The sequence below is a fragment of the Oncorhynchus clarkii genome, chromosome 26, assembly GCF_045791955.1.
Source record: "Oncorhynchus clarkii lewisi isolate Uvic-CL-2024 chromosome 26, UVic_Ocla_1.0, whole genome shotgun sequence".
NCBI lineage: Eukaryota > Metazoa > Chordata > Actinopteri > Salmoniformes > Salmonidae > Oncorhynchus > Oncorhynchus clarkii.
The window spans coordinates 44,156,100-44,179,870 of NC_092172.1; the positions used below are offsets into that span (position 1 = coordinate 44,156,100).

Genomic DNA, 23,771 nt, shown 5'->3' on the forward strand with positions numbered 1-23,771 from the left:
ACATTCCCATGGCTAGCACGCCCCTCTACCAGTCCCCATAATGGACACATTCCCATGGCTAGAACCCCCTCTACCAGTCCTCATGATGGACACATTCCCATGGCTAGCACCCCCTCTACCAGTCCCCATAATGAACACATTCCCATGGCTAGCACCCCCTCTACCAGTCCCCATAATGGACACATTCCCATGGCTAGCACGCCCCTCTACCAGTCCCCATAATGGACACATTCCCATGGCTAGCACCCCCTCTACCAGTCCCCATAATGAACACATTCCCATGGCTAGCACCCCCTCTACCAGTCCCCATAATGGACACATTCCCATGGCTAGCACCCCCTCTACCAGTCCCCATAATGGACACATTCCCATGGCTAGCACCCCCTCTACCAGTCCCCATAATGGACACATTCCCATGGCTAGCACCCCCTCTACCAGTCCCCATAATGGACACATTCCCATGGCTAGCTCCCTCTCTACCAGTCCCCATAATGGACAAATTCCCATGGCTAGCACCCCCTCTACCAGTCCCCATAATGGACACATTCCCATGGCTAGCACCCCCTCTACCAGTCCCCATAATGGACACATTCCCATGGCTAGCACCCCTTCTACCAGTCCCCATAATGGACACATTCCCATGGCTAGCACCCCCTCTACCAGTCCCCATGATGGACACATTCCCATGGCTAGCACCCCCTCTACCAGTCCCCATAATGAACACATTCCCATGGCTAGCACCCCCTCTACCAGTCCCCATAATGGACACATTCCCATGGCTAGCACGCCCCTCTACCAGTCCCCATAATGGACACATTCCCATGGCTAGCACCCCCTCTACCAGTCCCCATAATGGACACATTCCCATGGCTAGCACCCCCTCTACCAGTCCCCATAATGAACACATTCCCATTGCTAGCACCCCCTCTACCAGTCCCCATAATGGACACATTCCCATGGCTAGCTCCCTCTCTACCAGTCCCCATAATGGACAAATTCCCATGGCTAGCACCCCCTCTACCAGTCCCCATAATGGACACATTCCCATGGCTAGCACCCCCTCTACCAGTCCCCATAATGGACACATTCCCATGGCTAGCACCCCTTCTACCAGTCCCCATAATGGACACATTCCCATGGCTAGCACCCCCTCTACCAGTCCCCATAATGGACACATTCCCATGGCTAGCACCCCTTCTACCAGTCCCCATAATGGACACATTCCCATGGCTAGCACCCCCTCTACCAGTCCCCATAATGGACACATTCCCGTGGCTAGCACCCCCTCTACCAGTCCCCATAATGGACACATTCCCATGGCTAGCACCCCTTCTACCAGAACCCATAATGGACACATTCCCATGGCTAGCACCCCTTATACCAGTCCCCATAATGAACACATTCCCATGGCTAGCACCCCCTCTACCAGTCCCCATAATGGACACACTCCCATGGCTAGCAACCCCTCTACCAGTCCCCATAATGGACACATTCCCATGGCTAGCACCCCCTCTACCAGTCCCAATAATGGACACATTCCCATGGCTAGCACCCCCTCTACCAGTCCCCATAATGGACACATTCCCATGGCTAGCACCCCCTCTACCAGTCCCCATAATGGACACATTCCCATGGCTAGCACCCCCTCTACCAGTCCCCATAATGGACACATTCCCATGGCTATCACCCCCTCTACCAGTCCCAATAATGAACACATTCCCATGGCTATTACCCCCTCTACCAGTCCCCATAATGGACACATTCCCATGGCTAGCACCGCTTCTACCAGTCCCCATAATGGACACATTCCCATGGCTAGCACCCCCTCTACCAGTCCCCATAATGGACACATTCCCATGGCTAGCACCCCCTCTACCAGTCCCCATAATGGACACATTCCCATGGCTAGCACCCCCTCTACCAGTCCCCATAATGGACACATTCCCATGGCTAGCACCCCCTCTACCAGTCCCCATAATGAACACATTCCCATTGCTAGCACCCCCTCTACCAGTCCCCATAATGGACACATTCCCATGGCTAGCACCCCCTCTACCAGTCCCCATAATGGACACATTACAATGGCTAGCACCCTCTCTACCAGTCCCCATAATGGACACATTCCCATGGCTAGCACCCTCTCTACCAGTCCCCATAATGGACACATGCCCATGGCTAGCACCCCCTCTACCAGTCCCCATAATGGACACATTACAATGGCTAGCACCCTCTCTACCAGTCCCCATAATGGACACATTCCCATGGCTAGCACCCTCTCTACCAGTCCCCATAATGGACACATGCCCATGGCTAGCACCCCCTCTACCAGTCCCCATAATGGACACATTCCCATGGCTAGCACCCCCTCTACCAGTCCCCATAATGGACACATTCCCATGGCTAGCACCCCCTCTACCAGTCCCCATAATGGACACATTCCCATGGCTAGCACCCCCTCTACCAGTCCCCATAATGGACACATTCCCATGGCTAGCACCCCCTCTACCAGTCCCCATAATGGACACATTCCCATGGCTAGCACCCCCTCTACCAGTCCCCATAATGGACACATTCCCATGGCTAGCACCCCCTCTACCAGTCCCCATAATGAACACATTCCCATGGCTAGCACCCCCTCTACCAGTCCCCATAATGGACACATTCCCATGGCTAGAACCCCCTCTGCCAGTCCCCATAATGGACACATTCCCATGGCTAGCACCCCCTCTACCAGTCCCCATAATGGACACATTACAATGGCTAGCACCCCCTCTACCAGTCATCATAATGGACACATTCCCATGGCTAGCTCTCTGGGTCTAGTTCCAAGTTTGCAGAAAATATTCCCATAGCTTAGCCTTTCTCAAGACAGCTGCCTATATTCCCATAGCTTAGCCTTTCTTTAGACAGCTGCCTATATTCCCATAGCTTAGCCTTTCTCAAGACAGCTGCCTATATTCCCATAGCTTAGCCTTTCTTTAGACAGCTGCCTATATTCCCATAGCTTAGCCTTTCTCAAGACAGCTGCCTATATTCCCATAGCTTAGCCTTTCTTTATACAGCTGCCTATATTCCTATAGCTTAGCCTTTCTCAATACAGCTGCCTATATTCCCATAGCTTAGCCTTTCTTTAGACAGCTGCCTATATTCCCATAGCTTAGCCTTTCTTTAGACAGCTGCCTATATTCCCATAGCTTAGCCTTTCTTTAGACAGCTGCCTATATTCCCATAGCTTAGCCTTTCTCAAGACAGCTGCCTATTTTCCCATAGCTTAGCCTTTCTTTAGACAGCTGCCTATATTCCCATAGCTTAGCCTTTCTCAAGACAGCTGCCTATATTCCCATAGCTTAGCCTTTCTTTAGACAGCTGCCTATATTCCCATAGCTTAGCCTTTCTTTAGACAGCTGCCTATATTCCCATAGCTTAGCCTTTCTCAAGACAGCTGCCTATATTCCCATAGCTTAGCCTTTCTCAATACAGCTGCCTATATTCCCATAGCTTAGCCTTTCTTTAGACAGCTGCCTATATTCCCATAGCTTAGCCTTTCTTTAGACAGCTGCCTATATTCCCATAGCTTAGCCTTTCTCAATACAGCTGCCTATATTCCCATAGCTTAGCCTTTCTTTATACAGCTGCCTATATTCCCATAGCTTAGCCTTTCTTTAGACAGCTGCCTATATTCCCATAGCTTAGCCTTTCTTTAGACAGCTGCCTATATTCCCATAGCTTAGCCTTTCTCAATACAGCTGCCTATATTCCCATAGCTTAGCCTTTCTTTAGACAGCTGCCTATATTCCCATAGCTTAGCCTTTCTTTAGACAGCTGCCTATATTCCCATAGCTTAGCCTTTCTTTAGACAGCTGCCTATATTCCCATAGCTTAGCCTTTCTCAAGACAGCTGCCTATATTCCCATAGCTTAGCCTTTCTTTAGACAGCTGCCTATATTCCCATAGCTTAGCCTTTCTTTAGACAGCTGCCTATATTCCCATAGCTTAGCCTTTCTCAAGACAGCTGCCTATATTCCCATAGCTTAGCCTTTCTTTAGACAGCTGCCTATATTCCCATAGCTTAGCCTTTCTTTATACAGCTGCCTATATTCCCATAGCTTAGCCTTTCTCAAGACAGCTGCCTATATTCCCATAGCTTAGCCTTTCTCAAGACAGCTGCCTATATTCCCATAGCTTAGCCTTTCTCAAGACAGCTGCCTATATTCCCATAGCTTAGCCTTTCTCAAGACAGCTGCCTATATTCCCATAGCTTAGCCTTTCTCAAGACAGCTGCCTATATTCCCATAGCTTAGCCTTTCTTTAGACAGCTGCCTATATTCCCATAGCTTAGCCTTTCTTTAGACAGCTGCCTATATTCCCATAGCTTAGCCTTTCTTTAGACAGCTGCCTATATTCCCATAGCTTAGCCTTTCTCAAGACAGCTGCCTATATTCCCATAGCTTAGCCTTTCTCAAGACAGCTGCCTATATTCCCATAGCTTAGCCTTTCTCAAGACAGCTGCCTATATTCCCATAGCTTAGCCTTTCTCAATACAGCTGCCTATATTCCCATAGCTTAGCCTTTCTTTAGACAGCTGCCTATATTCCCATAGCTTAGCCTTTCTCAAGACAGCTGCCTATATTCCCATAGCTTAGCCTTTCTTTAGACAGCTGCCTATATTCCCATAGCTTAGCCTTTCTTTATACAGCTGCCTATATTCCCATAGCTTAGCCTTTCTTTAGACAGCTGCCTATATTCCCATAGCTTAGCCTTTCTTTATACAGCTGCCTATATTCCCATAGCTTAGCCTTTCTCAAGACAGCTGCCTATATTCCCATAGCTTAGCCTTTCTCAAGACAGCTGCCTATATTCCCATAGCTTAGCCTTTCTTTATACAGCTGCCTATATTCCCATAGCTTAGCCTTTCTTTAGACAGCTGCCTATATTCCCATAGCTTAGCCTTTCTTTATACAGCTGCCTATATTCCCATAGCTTAGCCTTTCTTTATACAGCTGCCTATATTCCCATAGCTTAGCCTTTCTTTATACAGCTGCCTATATTCCCATAGCTTAGCCTTTCTTTATACAGCTGCCTATATTCCTATAGCTTAGCCTTTCTCAATACAGCTGCCTATATTCCCATAGCTTAGCCTTTCTCAAGACAGCTGCCTATATTCCCATAGCTTAGCCTTTCTTTAGACAGCTGCCTATATTCCCATAGCTTAGCCTTTCTCAAGACAGCTGCCTATGTTCCCATAGCTTAGCCTTTCTTTAGACAGCTGCCTATATTCCCATAGCTTAGCCTTTCTCAAGACAGCTGCCTATATTCCCATAGCTTAGCCTTTCTCAATACAGCTGCCTATATTCCCATAGCTTAGCCTTTCTTTAGACAGCTGCCTATATTCCCATAGCTTAGCCTTTCTCAAGACAGCTGCCTATATTCCCATAGCTTAGCCTTTCTTTATACAGCTGCCTATATTCCCATAGCTTAGCCTTTCTTTATACAGCTGCCTATATTCCCATAGCTTAGCCTTTCTTTACACAGCTGCCTATATTCCCATAGCTTAGCCTTTCTTTATACAGCTGCCTATATTCCCATAGCTTAGCCTTTCTCAAGACAGCTGCCTATATTCCCATAGCTTAGCCTTTCTCAAGACAGCTGCCTATATTCCCATAGCTTAGCCTTTCTTTATACAGCTGCCTATATTCCCATAGCTTAGCCTTTCTTTAGACAGTTGCCTATATTCCCATAGCTTAGCCTTTCTTTATACAGCTGCCTATATTCCCATAGCTTAGCCTTTCTTTATACAGCTGCCTATATTCCCATAGCTTAGCCTTTCTTTAGACAGCTGCCTATATTCCCATAGCTTAGCCTTTCTTTATACAGCTGCCTATATTCCCATAGCTTAGCCTTTCTCAAGACAGCTGCCTATATTCCCATAGCTTAGCCTTTCTCAAGACAGCTGCCTATATTCCCATAGCTTAGCCTTTCTTTATACAGCTGCCTATATTCCCATAGCTTAGCCTTTCTTTAGACAGCTGCCTATATTCCCATAGCTTAGCCTTTCTTTATACAGCTGCCTATATTCCCATAGCTTAGCCTTTCTTTATACAGCTGCCTATATTCCCATAGCTTAGCCTTTCTTTATACAGCTGCCTATATTCCCATAGCTTAGCCTTTCTTTATACAGCTGCCTATATTCCTATAGCTTAGCCTTTCTCAATACAGCTGCCTATATTCCCATAGCTTAGCCTTTCTCAAGACAGCTGCCTATATTCCCATAGCTTAGCCTTTCTTTAGACAGCTGCCTATATTCCCATAGCTTAGCCTTTCTCAAGACAGCTGCCTATATTCCCATAGCTTAGCCTTTCTTTAGACAGCTGCCTATATTCCCATAGCTTAGCCTTTCTCAAGACAGCTGCCTATATTCCCATAGCTTAGCCTTTCTCAATACAGCTGCCTATATTCCCATAGCTTAGCCTTTCTTTAGACAGCTGCCTATATTCCCATAGCTTAGCCTTTCTCAAGACAGCTGCCTATATTCCCATAGCTTAGCCTTTCTTTATACAGCTGCCTATATTCCCATAGCTTAGCCTTTCTTTATACAGCTGCCTATATTCCCATAGCTTAGCCTTTCTTTAGACAGCTGCCTATATTCCCATAGCTTAGCCTTTCTTTATACAGCTGCCTATATTCCCATAGCTTAGCCTTTCTCAAGACAGCTGCCTATATTCCCATAGCTTAGCCTTTCTCAAGACAGCTGCCTATATTCCCATAGCTTAGCCTTTCTTTATACAGCTGCCTATATTCCCATAGCTTAGCCTTTCTTTAGACAGCTGCCTATATTCCCATAGCTTAGCCTTTCTTTATACAGCTGCCTATATTCCCATAGCTTAGCCTTTCTTTATACAGCTGCCTATATTCCCATAGCTTAGCCTTTCTTTATACAGCTGCCTATATTCCCATAGCTTAGCCTTTCTTTATACAGCTGCCTATATTCCCATAGCTTAGCCTTTCTTTATACAGCTGCCTATATTCCTATAGCTTAGCCTTTCTCAATACAGCTGCCTATATTCCCATAGCTTAGCCTTTCTCAAGACAGCTGCCTATATTCCCATAGCTTAGCCTTTCTTTAGACAGCTGCCTATATTCCCATAGCTTAGCCTTTCTCAAGACAGCTGCCTATATTCCCATAGCTTAGCCTTTCTTTAGACAGCTGCCTATATTCCCATAGCTTAGCCTTTCTTTAGACAGCTGCCTATATTCCCATAGCTTAGCCTTTCTTTAGACAGCTGCCTATATTCCCATAGCTTAGCCTTTCCCAATACAGCTGCCTATATTCCCATAGCTTAGCCTTTCTTTAGACAGCTGCCTATATTCCCATAGCTTAGCCTTTCTTTAGACAGCTGCCTATATTCCCATAGCTTAGCCTTTCTTTAGACAGCTGCCTATATTCCCATAGCTTAGCCTTTCTCAAGACAGCTGCCTATATTCCCATAGCTTAGCCTTTCTTTAGACAGCTGCCTATATTCCCATAGCTTAGCCTTTCTTTAGACAGCTGCCTATATTCCCATAGCTTAGCCTTTCTTTAGACAGCTGCCTATATTCCCATAGCTTAGCCTTTCTTTAGACAGCTGCCTATATTCCCATAGCTTAGCCTTTCTTTAGACAGCTGCCTATATTCCCATAGCTTAGCCTTTCTTTATACAGCTGCCTATATTCCCATAGCTTAGCCTTTCTTTAGACAGCTGCCTATATTCCCATAGCTTAGCCTTTCTCAAGACAGCTGCCTATATTCCCATAGCTTAGCCTTTCTTTAGACAGCTGCCTATATTCCCATAGCTTAGCCTTTCTTCAGACAGCTGCCTATATTCCCATAGCTTAGCCTTTCTTTAGACAGCTGCCTATATTCCCATAGCTTAGCCTTTCTTTATACAGCTGCCTATGGCTGTATTGCTAAACATAGGTCACTACTTCAAAGTCAAAAGTAGTGCACTATATAGGGAATAGGGTTTCATAGGGCTCTGGTCTAAAGTAGTGCACTATATAGGGAATCGGGTGCCATAGGGCTCTGGTTTAAAGTAGTGCACTATATAGGGAATCGGGTGCCATCGGGCTCTGGTTTAAAGTAGTGCACTATATAGGGAATCGGGTGCCATAGGGCTCTAAAGTAGTGCAATTTATAGGGAATAGGGTGCCACTTGGGACGCTACCCTGTTGTATCAACACTTACAGCCTCTGTAGTCCAGTGTACAGCTCCATGTCCACGTCTCTCAGAGTCTGCAGTCCTGTCCAGTTCTCTATGTGTCTGAAACAGAGTAACAAATCATTTTCATTGATCAGTAGTAACAGGGCAGCAGTAACAGGGCAGCATTAACAGGGCAGCAGTAACAGGGCAGCAGTAACAGGGCAGTAGTAACAGGGCAGTAGTAACAGGGCAGTAGTAACAGGGCAGCAGTAACAGAGCAGCAGTAACAGGGCAGCAGTAACAGGGCAGTAGTAACAGGACAGCAGTAACAGGGCAGCAGTAACAGGGCAGCAGTAACAGGGCAGCAGTATCAGGGCAGCAGTAACAGGGCAGCAGTAACAGGGCAGTAGTAACAGGGCAGCAGTAACAGGGAAGTACTAACAGGGCAGCAGTAACAGGGCAGTAGTAACAGGGCAGCAGTAACAGGGCAGCAGTAACAGGGCAGCAGTAACAGGGCAGCAGTAACAGGGCAGCAGTATCAGGGCAGCAGTAACAGGGCAGCAGTAACAGGGCAGTAGTAACAGGGCAGCAGTAACAGGGAAGTAGTAACAGGGCAGCAGTAACAGGGCAGTAGTAACAGGGCAGCAGTAACAGGGCAGCAGTAACAGGGCAGTAGTAACAGGGCAGCAGTAACAGGGCAGTAGTAACAGGGCAGCAGTAACAGGGCAGTAGAAACAGGACAGCAGCCGTCGTTATTGAACAGTAGTAACAGGGCAGCAGTAACAGGGCAGTAGTAACAGGGCAGCAGCCGTCGTTATTGAACAGTAGTAACAGGGCAGCAGTAACAGGGCAGTAGTAACAGGGCAGCAGCCGTCGTTATTGAACAGTAGTAACAGGGCAGCAGTAACAGGGCAGTAGTAACAGGGCAGCAGTAACAGGGCAGTAGTAACAGGGCAGCAGTCGTCGTTTTAGACACATTAGTTGCTTAAGCAAAAGTTTGTTCATCCATTTTCATTCAAATTTCAATTATGTTACAGAGCTGTTATCCTGTTGGATACTGATAGATGCTGATGCTCAAATTCACTAGTGCAAAATGTCAATATGCTATATTAAAGCTGTTTAATTTGATCCTGAGTGTAGGTTATTTCCCTGACATCTGGAATCAAGGACTCATAACCCCAATCTTTAAGAACGGAGACAAATTTGACCCAAACAATTACAGAGGCATTTGTGTGAACAGTAACCTGGGTAAGGGAATACCCCCCTGAATTGTACAAAAATGAATGTCAAGATATTGGCATTGGACAAACCATGTACACGATGTCCAATACCACCCAAAGCGGCGTTGATTCGTGCAAAGTATATGGCAAATGCCATATGGCAATTGCCAATTGTAACACCTCAAAAATCCAACAGGGGGCGAGTGCGCTCCACCTGGGTTTTTCATATTGGAAATGCAACCCAAGTCAACATCCAAAAGAAAATTTTTGAAAAAATGATATTTTTTTCAAAAACTTTTTACCCCTTAACCTCTTTGATCTCTAGGGGCGCTATTTCATTTTTGGATAAAAAACGTTCCCGTTTTAAGCGCGATATTTTGTCACGAAAAGATGCTCGACTATGCATATTCTTGACAGTTTTTGAAAGAAAACACTCTGAAGTTTCAGAATCTGCAAAGATATTGTCTGTAAGTGCCCCAGAACTCATTCTACAGGCGAAACCAAGATGATGCATCAACCAGGAAATGAGCAGAATTTCTGAAGCTCTGTTTTCCATTGTCTCCTTATATGGCTGTGATTGCGCAAGGAATGAGCCTACACTTTCTGTCGTTCCCCCAAAGTGTTAGCAGCATTGTGACGTATTTGTAGGCATATCATTGGAAGATTGACCATAAGAGACTACATTTTCCAAGTGTCCGCCTGGTGTCCCTGCGTCGAAATTGGAGCGTAAAGCCAGGTGCAATTATTTTTCCATTTGAGAGCAAGGAGAAACCAGGCTTCCATGAAGGATATATCATTGAAGAGATATGTGGAAAAACACCTTGAGGATTGATTCTAAACCACGTTTGCCATGTTTCAGTCAATATTATGGAGTTAATTTGGAAAAAAGTTCGCGTTTTGAGGGCTGAATTTTCGTTTTTTTTTTTTTTTTTTTTTTTTTTTTTTTTGGTAGCCAAATGTGATGTACAAAACGGAGCTATTTCTAATACACAAATAATCTTTTTGGAAAAACGGAGCATCTGCTATCTAACTGAGAGTCTCCTCATTGAAAACATCAGAAGTTCTTCAAAGGTAAGTTATTTTATTTGAAGGCTTTACTTGTTTTTGTGATAGTTGCCTGCTAAATGCTAACGCTAATGCTAACGCTAATGCTAACGCTAAATGCTACGCTAGCTAGCTACTGTTACACAAATGATTGTTTTCCTATGGTTGAAAAGCATATTTTGAAAATCTGAGATGACAGTGTTGTTAACAAAAGGCTAAGCTTGAGAGCTAGCATATTTATTTCATTTCATTTGCGATTTTCATGAATAGTTAACGTTGCGTTATGGTAATGAGCTTAGGTCTATAAATAGAATCCCGGATCCGGGTTTGGTCGTCGCAACAGGTTAAAAGAGTGCTTTCTGGGCCTTTTTTCGAAATTCTTTCGCTTTTTTTGTCAATTACACATGTGTAAGAACTGTATGAATATACTTTTGTCCAATTTTGATATCAAATTTTTTTTTTTTTAATTACATGCGCATAAGGCATATATATGTTTTGTCCATTTGCAATATGATTTCATAGGAAGTCAAAAGTCAAAAGTCAAAAATGTCAAAATTTGGTAAAAAACTTCACACATCCTTAAAAAAGTGCTTTCTGGACCGTTTTTCAAAATTCTTTCAATTTTTATGTCAATTACACATGTATAAGAACTTTATCAACATACTTTAGTCATACTTTATTATCATTTTTTTTTTTTTTTTACTAGTGCATAAGGCATATGTTTTCTCCATTTGGAATATGATTTCATAGGAAGTCAAAAGTCAAAAGTCAAAAATGTCAAAATTTGGTAAAAAACTTCACACATCCTTAAAAAAGTGCTTTCTGGACCGTTTTTCAAAATTCTTTCGAATTTTGTGTCAATTACACACGTATAAGAACTGTATCAACATACTTTATTCGTATTTTATTATCATAATTTTTTTTTTTTTTTTTTACTTGTGCATAAGGCATATGTTTTGTCCATTTGCAATATGATTTAATAGGATGTCAAAAGTCGAAAATTAGATTTTTTTTTAAACTTTAAAAACTAAAAAAAGTGCTTTCTGGACCGTTTTTCGAAATTGTTTCGATTTTAAGACAATTAATCATGTGTAAGAAGTGTATGAATATACTTTTGTAAAATGTTATTATCATAATTTTATTTTTTTTACTTGTGCATAAGGAATATGTTTTGTCCATTTGCAATATGATGTCATAGGAAGTCAAAAGTCAAAGTCAAAAGTAACGATTTTCCTCCGTGCAACTGGTGATCTGAAATGTGCAACTGGTGATCTGAAATGTGCAACTGGTGATCTGTAATGTGCAACTGGTAACCCCAAAAAAAATAATTTGATTCTATGTTTCCTTACTTTTTCAAAGTCACTGTGCATTTGCAATATGTTTTAATGGGCAGGTACCATCACGAATTTGTCATGCTATAAAAATCCTGCAGGAATGTGAAATTGACTGGCCCGATGAACTCGGGATGGCTTTGCAGTGATTCTGGGTCATCTCAATCGCTCGTTTGGGTTGATTTCAGAATGTCGCTTTTGGTGATGTTTTTTCACTATAGAATCATATTGCAAATGCACGTGCAACTGGTCACCCAAAAAAAAAATGTTTTGATTTTTTTTGTTTATGTTTCCTTACTTTTTCAAAGTCACTGTGCATTTGCAATATGTTTTTTCACTATAGAATCATATTGTAAATGCACGTGCAACTGGTCACCCCCCAAAAATTTTTTTTGATTTTTTTTGTTTATGTTTCCTTACTTTTTCAAAGTCACTGTGCATTTGCAATATGTTTTAATGGGCAGGTACCATCACGAATTTGTCATGCTATAAAAATCCTGCAGGAATGTGAAATTGACTGGCCCGATGTACTCGGGATGGCTTTGCAGTGATTCTGGGTCATCTCAATCGCTCGTTTGGGTTGATTTCAGAATGTCGCTTTTGGTGATGTTTTTTCACTATAGAATCATATTGCAAATGCACGTGCAACTGGTCACCCAAAAAAAAAATGTTTTGATTTTTTTTGTTTATGTTTCCTTACTTTTTCAAAGTCACTGTGCATTTGCAATATGTTTTTTCACTATAGAATCATATTGCAAATGCACGTGCAACTGGTCACCCCCCAAAAAAATTTTTAGATTTTTTTTGTTTATGTTTCCTTACTTTTTCAAAGTCACTGTGCATTTGCAATATGTTTTTTCACTATAGAATCATATTGCAAATGCACGTGCAACTGGTCACCCCCCCCAAAAAATTTTAGATTTTTTTTGTTTATGTTTCCTTACTTTTTCAAAGTCACTGTGCATTTGCAATATGTTTTTTCACTATAGAATCATATTGCAAATGCACGTGCAACTGGTCATCCCCCCAAAAAAATTTTAGATTTTTTTTGTTTATTTTTCCTTACTTTTTCAAAGTCACTGTGCATTTGCAATATGTTTTTTCACTATAGAATCATATTGCAAATGCACATGCAACTGGTCACCCAAAAATAAAAAAATGTTGTTTATGTTTCCTTACTTTTTCAAAGTCACTGTGCATTTGCAATATGTTTTTTCACTATAGAATCATATTGCAAATGCACGTGCAACTGGTCATCCCCCAAAAACATTTTTAGATTTTTTTTGTTTATGTTTCCTTACTTTTTCAAAGTCACTGTGCATTTGCAATATGTTTTTTCACTATAGAATCATATTGCAAATGCACGTGCAACTGGTCATCCCCCCCCAAAAAAATTAGATTTTTTTTGTTTATTTTTCCTTACTTTTTCAAAGTCACTGTGCATTTGCAATATGTTTTTTCACTATAGAATCATATTGCAAATGCACATGCAACTGGTCACCCAAAAATAAAAAAATGTTGTTTATGTTTCCTTACTTTTTCAAAGTCACTGTGCATTTGCAATATGTTTTTTCACTATAGAATCATATTGCAAATGCACGTGCAACTGGTCATCCCCCAAAAAATTTTTTAGATTTTTTTTGTTTATTTTTCCTTACTTTTTCAAAGTCACTGTGCATTTGCAATATGTTTTTTCACTATAGAATCATATTGCAAATGCACATGCAACTGGTCATCCCCCCCAAAAAAATTTAGATTTTTTTTGTTTATGTTTCCTTACTTTTTCAAAGTCACTGTGCATTTGCAATATGTTTTTTCACTATAGAATCATATTGCAAATGCACGTGCAACTGGTCACCCAAAAAAAAAAAAGTTTGATTTTTTTTGTTTATGTTTCCTTACTTTTTCAAAGTCACTGTGCATTTGCAATATGTTTTAATGGGCAGGTACCATCACGAATTTGTCATGCTATAAAAATCCTGCAGGAATGTGAAATTGACTGGCCCGATGAACTCGGGATGGCTTTGCAGTGATTCTGGGTCATCTCAATCGCTCGTTTGGGTTGATTTCAGAATGTCGCATTTGGTGATGTTTTTTCACTATAGAATCATATTGCAAATGCACGTGCAACTGGTCACCCAAAAAAAAAAAAAATGGATTTTTTTTGTTTATGTTTCCTTACTTTTTCAAAGTCACTGTGCATTTGCAATATGTTTCAATGGGCCGGCACCATCACGAATTGGTCATGCTATAAAAATCCTGCAGGAATGTGAAATTGACTGGCCCGATGAACTCGGGATGGCTTTGCAGTGATTCTGGTTCATCTCAATCGCTCGTTAGGGTTGATTTCAGAATGTCGCTTTTGGTGATGGTACCTCACTGTTTAAACATATTGCAAATGTACAAGAGTCAAGTGGACAAGAGTCCATCAGTCAATTAGATATCATTCTGACACCAAACTGATACAAACTGACACCAAACCCACTTTTTCCAACTCGTTTAGTAGCCAACTATTACATACTTCAGAGCTGGCCCAAAATTCACAACGCCTTGGGTTCAAACCATAAAAAAAACATAAAACACGTAGTTACGTTCTAGCTGCGGGTCCATTTCTTATGTTATGTGTTGGCCTAGCTGAGGCGACCCCGAATCCCAAGTTTCGGCTTGATAGGTCATTTGGTGTCCGAGAAAAACCCTAATTGGTGATGGAAATCCACTATTTTCCATGACTTGCTACGGGGTCCTTGAACGAGCTATCGGACAGAAACGTCGGGGTCCGTCTCTATGGGCCGAGCCGGTTTCAATGCACCTAGCCTTGCGTCTCTGAGACTTTTCTAAACGTCGTCATTTTCGTAATGGTCAAAATGAATTGAAGGTATTGCAAATGTACGAGGCTGTTTCTCGGTCCGAGAACCTTCTAGAGCCACGTAACTCACCACGCACCATCGACCGGAGGTCTAGAACAGGTTTCTAAAGTTTCGGAACTCTAGGTCTGACGGTTCTTTTTTAGCTCGAACAAAGCTAACTATTGCAGCCACTGTCTGTCTCTACGCACCCCAATACGTCCCTCCATTCAAGTTGTGTTTTAGTGTGATTTTTTTTTCCTTTGAATTTTTTGGGGAAAAATGACTGATTTACAGTTCATGGGGGTTGCCTAATCACACATATGAAGTTTTGGACAGATCTGACTTTTTTAACCCTTCGAAACAGCCCCTGAGACACCAATTATGGCACTTCCGGTTGGCACAGGAAGCTACAAATCAACACATATCCTCATTGGGGTATGCTGTTACAGAATCCTGAGTTTTAAGTCCTTACGTTAAGAATTGACTGATTTACACAGGGTTGAATGCACTATGTCTGTCAAACTGCAGGCAGGGTATGGGTAAACACTTTTAGGGGCATTTTAACCACTTCCGGTTGGTCCAGGAAGCTCAGAATCAACACAGGTAGACCTCATAGTGGCCTGATGGACCGGTACCGAAGACAGGTTCATACGGCATTCATAACCCATATAGACTTCAGGTTGAAATTAGGGGTGCAGGCAATGTATTCCTATGGGGAGAGATGACACTGTAATCTGTGAGATCAAAAAACACTGTTTTACTGTTAAGGGTTAATGCCACATGGTCAAGGTTAGGCTTGCACGGATCGGGAGGACCTTAGGAACATTCATGTGGTGGAATTTTTCTTCTCACCTAAACGGTTCTCTCACTGTCACTCAAAAGCAAATTACATTGTGGGGCAGGCTTCATTTTGGGCCTACTTTTCTAATGGTCGTTGCGCTTAGACCGAGCGAGCTACGGTCAAGCGGGATAGCTCGTTGAACTCAGCACAGTCTGGAGACTATGGTGATGCCATTTTTTGTGTTGATTTCAGAATGCCATTTTGGTGATGGTCCCTCTCCGTTTAAACATATTGCAAATGCACAAAAGTCAACTAGCAAGTCAGTGTCCATCAATCAATTAGATGTCATTATGACACCAAACGGATATCAATTGACACCAAACCCACTTTTTCCTACTCATTTAGAAGCCAACTATCACATATGTCAGAGCAGGCCCATAATTCACAGCGCCTTCGGTTTAAAACATAATAAAAAGGTAAAACACATAGTTACGTTCTAGCTGCGGGTCCAGTTCGGACATTATGTGAAGGCCTATGTGAGGCGACCCCGAATCCCGAGTTTCGGCTCGATAGGTCATTTGGTGTCCGAGAAAAACCCTAATTGGTGCTGAAAATCCACTTTTTTCCATGCCTTGCTACGGGGTCCTTGAACGAGCTATCGGACAGACACGTCGGGGTCCGTCTCTATGGGCCGAGCCGGTTTCAATGCACCTAGCCTTGCGTCTCTGAGACTTTTCTAAACGTCGTCATTTTCGTAATGGTCAAAATGAATTGAAGGTATTGCAAATGTACGAGGCTGTTTCTCGGTCTGAGAACCGTCTAGAGCCACGTAACTCACCACGCACCATCAACCGGAGGTCTAGAACAGGTTTCTAAAGTTTCGGAACTCTAGGTCTGACGGTTCTTTTTTAGCTCCAACAAAGCTAACTATTGCAGCCACTGTCTGTCTCTGCGCACCCCAATACGTCCCTCCATCCAAGGTGTGTTTTAGTGTGATTTTTTTTTCCTTTGATTTTTTTTGGGAAAAATGACTGATTTACAGTTCATGGGGGTTGCCTAATCACACATATTAAGTTTTGGAAAGATCTGACTTTTTTAACCCCTCGAAACAGCCCCTGAGACACCAGTTATGGCACTTCCGGTTGGCACAGGAAGCTATAAATCAACACATATCCCCATTGGGGTATGCTGTTACATAATCCTGAGTTTTAAGTCCTTACGTTAAGAACTGACTGATTTACACAGGGTTGAATGCACTATGTCTGTCAAACTGCAGGCAGGGTATGGGTAAACACTTTTAGGGGCATTTTAACCACTTCCGGTTGGTCCAGGAAGCTCAGAATCAACACAGGTAGACCTCATAGTGGCCTGATGGACTGGTACCGAAGACAGGTTCATACGGCATTCATAACCCATATAGACTTCAGGTTGAAATTAGGGGTGCAGGCAATGTATTCCTATGGGGAGAGATGACACTGTAATCTGTGAGATCAAAAAACACTGTTTTACTCTTAAGGGTTAATGCCACACGGTCAAGGTTAGGCTTGTACAGATCGGGAGGACCTTAGGAACATTCATGTGGTGGAATTTTTCTTCTCACCCTAACGGTTCTCTCACTGTCACTCAAAAGCAAATGACATTGTGGGGCAGGCTTCATTTTGGGCCTACTTTTCTAATGGTCGTTGCGCTTAGACCGAGCAAGCTACGGTCAAGCGGGATAGCTCGTTGAACTCAGCACAGTCTGGAGACTATGGTGATGCCATTTTTTGTGTTGATTTCAGAATGCCATTTTGGTGATGGTCCCTCTCCGTTTAAACATATTGCAAATGCACAAAAGTCAACTAGCAAGTCAGTGTCCATCAATCAATTAGATGTCATTATGACACCAAACGGATATCAATTGACACCAAACCCACTTTTTCCTACTCATTTAGAAGCCAACTATCACATATGTCAGAGCAGGCCCATAATTCACAGCGCCTTCGGTTTAAAACATAATAAAAAGGTAAAACACATAGTTACGTTCTAGCTGCGGGTCCAGTTCGGACATTATGTGAAGGCCTATGTGAGGCGACCCCGAATCCCGAGTTTCGGCTCGATAGGTCATTTGGTGTCCGAGAAAAACCCTAATTGGTGCTGAAAATCCACTTTTTCCATGCCTTGCTACGGGGTCCTTGAACGAGCTATCGGACAGACACGTCGGGGTCCGTCTCTATGGGCCGAGCCGGTTTCAATGCACCTAGCCTTGCGTCTCTGAGACTTTTCTAAACGTCGTCATTTTCGTAATGGTCAAAATGAATTGAAGGTATTGCAAATGTACGAGGCTGTTTCTCGGTCCGAGAACCGTCTAGAGCCACGTAACTCACCACGCACCATCAACCGGAGGTCTAGAACAGGTTTCTAAAGTTTCGGAACTCTAGGTCTGACGGTTCTTTTTTAGCTCCAACAAAGCTAACTATTGCAGCCACTGTCTGTCTCTACGCACCCCAATACGTCCCTCCATCCAAGGTGTGTTTTAGTGTGATTTTTTTTTCCTTTGATTTTTTTTGGGAAAAATGACTGATTTACAGTTCATGGGGGTTGCCTAATCACACATATTAAGTTTTGGAAAGATCTGACTTTTTTAACCCCTCGAAACAGCCCCTGAGACACCAGTTATGGCACTTCCGGTTGGCACAGGAAGCTATAAATCAACACATATCCCCATTGGGGTATGCTGTTACATAATCCTGAGTTTTAAGTCCTTACGTTAAGAACTGACTGATTTACACAGGGTTGAATGCACTATGTCTGTCAAACTGCAGGCAGGGTATGGGTAAACACTTTTAGGGGCATTTTAACCACTTCCGGTTGGTCCAGGAAGCTCAGAATCAACACAGGTAGACCTCATAGTGGCCTGATGGACTGGTACCGAAGACAGGTTCATACGGCATTCATAACCCATATAGACTTCAGGTTGAAATTAGGGGTGCAGGCAATGTATTCCTATGGGGAGAGATGACACTGTAATCTGTGAGATCAAAAAACACTGTTTTACTCTTAAGGGTTAATGCCACACGGTCAAGGTTAGGCTTGTACAGATCGGGAGGACCTTAGGAACATTCATGTGGTGGAATTTTTCTTCTCACCCTAACGGTTCTCTCACTGTCACTCAAAAGCAAATGACATTGTGGGGCAGGCTTCATTTTGGGCCTACTTTTCTAATGGTCGTTGCGCTTAGACCGAGCGAGCTACGGTCAAGCGGGATAGCTCGTTGAACTCAGCACAGTCTGGAGACTATGGTGATGCCATTTTTTGTGTTGATTTCAGAATGCCATTTTGGTGATGGTCCCTCTCCGTTTAAACATATTGCAAATGCACAAAAGTCAACTAGCAAGTCAATGTCCATCAATCAATTAGATGTCATTATGACACCAAACCCACTTTTTACTACTCATTTAGAAGCCAACTATCACATATGTCAGAGCAGTCCCATAATTCACAGCGCCTTTAGTTTAAAACATAATAAAAAGGTAAAACACATAGTTACGTTCTAGCTGCGGGTCCAGTTCGGACATTATGTGAAGTCCTATGTGAGGCGACCCCGAATCCCGAGTTTCGGCTCGATAGGTCATTTGGTGTCCGAGAAAAACCCTAATTGGTGCTGAAAATCCACTTTTTTCCATGCCTTGCTACGGGGTCCTTGAACGAGCTATCGGACAGAAACGTTGGGGTCTGTCTCTATGGGCCGAGCCGGTTTCAATGCACCTAGCCTTGCGTCTCTGAGACTTTTCTAAACGTCGTCATTTTCGTAATGGTCAAAATGAATTGAAGGTATTGCAAATGTACGAGGCTGTTTCTCGGTCCGAGAACCGTCTAGAGCCACGTAACTCACCACGCACCATCGACCGGAGGTCTAGAACAGGTTTCTAAAGTTTCGGAACTCTAGGTCTGACGGTTCTTTTTTAGCTTGAACAAAGCTAACTATTGCAGCCACTGCCTGTCTCTACGCACCCCAATACGTCCCTCCATTCAAGTTGTGTTTTAGTGTGATTTTTTTTTCCTTTGAATTTTTTGGGGAAAAATGACTGATTTACAGTTCATGGGGGTTGCCTAATCACATATATGAAGTTTTGGACAGATCTGACTTTTTTAACCCTTTGAAACAGCCCCTGAGACACCAATTATGGCACTTCCGGTTGGCACAGGAAGCTATAAATCACCACATATCCTCATTGGGGTATGCTGTTACAGAATCCTGAGTTTTAAGTCTTTACGTTAACAACTGAGTTATTTACGGAGGGTTTAGTATGTGTGTGTTATTTCAGAAAATCATAGAAAATCACAGAAATCTCGCAGAGCTCCGCAGCACACTTTAAAAAGATTCGTATGAACACCCTGCAACTGGATCTGTAACCGTTGAAAAAAAAAAACGCCTATTTGTGACCATCGCCAAGTTGTCATTGTTCCGTTTCTCTTAAATGACGATAGATAAATGGCTGGTTCTTTTTTTATTGACACCGGAGGCTCCTTGACTTTGACCTGAAGTGGAAAAATAATTTCTCTATTTCCATTTAGGACCTTTAATCCCAGAAAAACGGCCATAACTCAAAAACCGTCGAGGCCTAGACGCCATCTTGTTCGGGGCCAACTGCCCATTATTATATTATAGTTTCGGCTTCGAAATATTTTCCGTTTTCGAGATAAGGCCCCGTCGTGATTCGTGATGTTTTGCCAAATTGCCATATGATTCCGTATGCCCTCTTGTGGGAAATTCCGGGATAGCGGAAAAACGGTCAAAAACTTGTTTACTTTATAAAACGGAAACCGAATGTCCGACAAAGTTCATTTGATGACTTCCCGGTAGGTCTGGCCCTACCGCACGGCCCGACGCCGACCGCGAATTTTACAAACGATTTCGGACGTCTAGTAAGGGACCGTACATTTGCAATATGGACTTTCTCACTGATCATACACGAAATGCCGAAATGTTCCCTTAAGGTATGGAAGGTTTTCTGTAGTATCATAAATGTAAGAGTTCTTAACTTCCTTAATAAGCACAATGTCTTAATAAGTAAAAGCCAAATTGGATTTATACCAAAACATCGCACAACTGATCATATTTACACTCTACACACCCTGATAGATAAACATGTCCACCAAAATAATACCAAAACATCACACGACTGACCATATTTACACCAAAATAATACCAAAACATCACACGACTGACCATATTTACACCAAAATAATACCAAAACATCACACGACTGACCATATTTACACCAAAATAATACCAAAACATCACACGACTGACCATATTTACACCAAAATAATACCAAAACATCACACGACTGACCATATTTATACCAAAATAATACCAAAACATCACACGACTGACCATATTTACACCAAAATAATACCAAAACATCACACGACTGACCATATTTATACCAAAATAATACCAAAACATCACACGACTGACCATATTTACACCAAAATAATACCAAAACATCACACGACTGACCATATTTACACCAAAATAATACCAAAACATCACACGACTGACCATATTTACACCCTACACACCCTGATAGTGTCACGAATTACTAAGGTGGGTGGAATCAGGCGCAGAGAGCAGGTTTCAATTATTAGACAGTTTATTCTCCGGCGCATAAAACAACAGTCAACCCAACACACAGGGTGAATAATCCAACGCAGGACCAAAATAGTCTGGAGAATAAAACTCATGAACACCACCAAATAACAGGAATACAAAGACAGAATCCCGCACTCGCAATGGAATCAGCAGGAGCAGCCGCGTCTCCTCTCCCATCGATGGAAGAGAGGGTCCTCCATCACACCAGCGTGCTTCACCGGATTGGTTCGGCCATGGACCAAATGATGGAGAGGATGGATCGATGGGAGAAGGGTGGCCTTCCCACCTCATCTCCAGCAACCCCTTCTTCAGCACCTCCTGTTCCGGTCTCTGTGTTTTGCACCAGACAGGGCTGTTTTTGGTTTTCCACGTTTATTGTTTTGTAGTGTTTGTGTTGATCTTTTTGTTATTAAACATGAATCAAAGAAACCACGCTGCATTTTGGTCCGCCTCTCCTTCACCACAGGAATACCGTTACAGATAGATAAACATGTCCACCAAAATAATGCTAAAATGTATTCTTGCTTTATCGACTACCAAAAAGCATTTGATTCTATTTAGCAGACAGGACTGTTCTACAAAGTTATTGAAAGTGGTGTAGGGGGTAAAACATGACATAATTAAATCAATGTCTACTGCCAATATGTGCAGCATCAAAACTGGCAAGAAAATAACATAATTATTTAACCAGGGGCGGAGCCTTCGCCAGGGTTGCAATCTGAGCCCTGCACTCTTCAATATTTACATCAACGAATTGGCCACTATTCTAGAAAAATCCTCACCTCATGGTGTTAGTCTCCACAGTTCAGCGGTTAAATGCCTGCTCTTCGCAGATGACCTATTGCCTGCTGTCACCCACAGCACATGGCCTACAGCAGAGACTGGACATGCTAGAGCAGTACTGCCATACCTGGGCCCTGGCAGTAAACACCCACAACACATGGCATACAGCAGAGACTGGACCTGCTAGAGCAGTACTGCCAGACCTGGGCCCTGGGAGTAAACACCCACAGCACCTGGCCTACAGCAGAGCCTGGACCTGCTAGAGCAGTACTGCCAGACCTGGGCCCTGGCAGTAAACACCCACAGCACCTGGCCTACAGCAGTACTGCCAGACCTGGGCCCTGGCAGTAAACCCCCACAGCACCTGGCCTACAGCAGAGCCTGGACCTGCTAGAGCAGTACTGCCAGACCTGGGCCCTGGCAGTAAACACCCACAGCACATGGCCTACAGCAGTACTGCCAGACCTGGGCCCTGGCAGTAAACACCCACAACACATGGCCTACAGCAGAGCCTGGACCTGCTAGAGCAGTACTGCCAAACCTGGGCCCTGGCAGTAAACACCCACAGCACCTGGCCTACAGCAGTACTGCCAGACCTGGGCCCTGGCAGTAAACCCCAAAAAGACTAAAATAATGATTTTCCAGAGAAGATCCAGATCTCAGGGAATTAGACCAAAATATATAGAGTACTGCGCACACTACAATTACTTAGGTTAAAAAATAACCGTAATGATGCAGTGAATTAACTGAGATAGTATGCAGGGCATTCTACTTAATTAAAAAACTAATTCAATACCTATTAAAATAGGGTTTTAACTAATTGAATGTGTCATTGAATAAATGATACTAGTGGTAATGGTAGAAGTAGAGATATGAGAGAAATACATTACACTAGTGGTAATGGTAGAAGTAGAGATATGAGAGAAATACATTACACTAGTGGTAATGGGGTAATCCTGTCCAACAACACAGTAGTGTTGACAGATGAGAGGAGGAATCCTATCCAACAACAGAGTAGTGTTGACAGATGAGAGGAGGAATCCTGTCCAACATCAGAGTAGTGTTGACAGATGAGAGGAGGAATCCTATCCAACAACAGAGTAGTGTTGACAGATGAGAGGAGGAATCCTGTCCAACATCAGAGTAGTGTTGACAGATGAGAGGAGGAATCCTGTCCAACATCAGAGTAGTGTTGACAGATGAGAGGAGGAATCCTGTCCAACAACAGTCTAGTGTTGACTGATGAGAGGAGGAATCCTGTCCAACAACAGTCTAGTGTTGACTGATGAGAGGAGGAATCCTATCCAACAACACAGTAGTGTTGACAGATGACTGTTGAAGACAGATGACAGAGGTAACCATGTCCAACAACAGATTAGTGTTGACAGGTGACTGTTGAAGACAGATGACAGAGGTAATCATGTCCAACAACAGATTAGTGTTGACAGATGAGAGGAGGAATCCTGTCCAACAACAGAGTAGTGTTGACTGATGAGAGGAGGAATCCTGTCCAACAACAGAGTAGTGTTGACTGATGAGAGGAGGAATCCTGTCCAACAACAGTCTAGTGTTGACTGATGAGAGGAGGAATCCTGTCCAACATCAAAGTAGTGTTGACTGATGAGAGGGGTGTATACTAGGAGGGGAATATGATAGTCCTATATCATACTGTAGCACCACAAAGTATACCCTCAGAGACAACAATATACTGTCCCAAATGACACCCCATTTCCTAAATAGTGCACTACTTTTGACCAGAGATAGTGCACTACTTTTGACCAGAGCCCGATAGGAATGTAGGGAATAGGGTGCCATTTGAGTGCTTTCCAAAATAAAGAAGTAGTGTAATAGATGTAATACTGTGTGAAACCGTCCCTCCCTCCCTCCTCTCCTCTCCACTGAGGAATCACTTCTATTTGTTGTTAAACCAACTCACTATTTCACGATCTTGT

General features: G+C 43.0%; 1 protein-coding gene across 1 annotated transcript in view; it reads right to left on the reverse strand.

Annotated features, from left to right (window-relative positions):
* The window catches only part of LOC139384445 (NT-3 growth factor receptor-like), a 130,012-nt gene that overhangs the window by 85,441 nt on the left and 20,800 nt on the right, over nt 1-23,771 (reverse strand). The window contains exon 2 of the mRNA XM_071129211.1: nt 8,222-8,296. Coding sequence (XP_070985312.1) covers nt 8,222-8,296 — 75 coding nt within the window. The remainder of the gene's footprint in view (nt 1-8,221; nt 8,297-23,771) is intronic.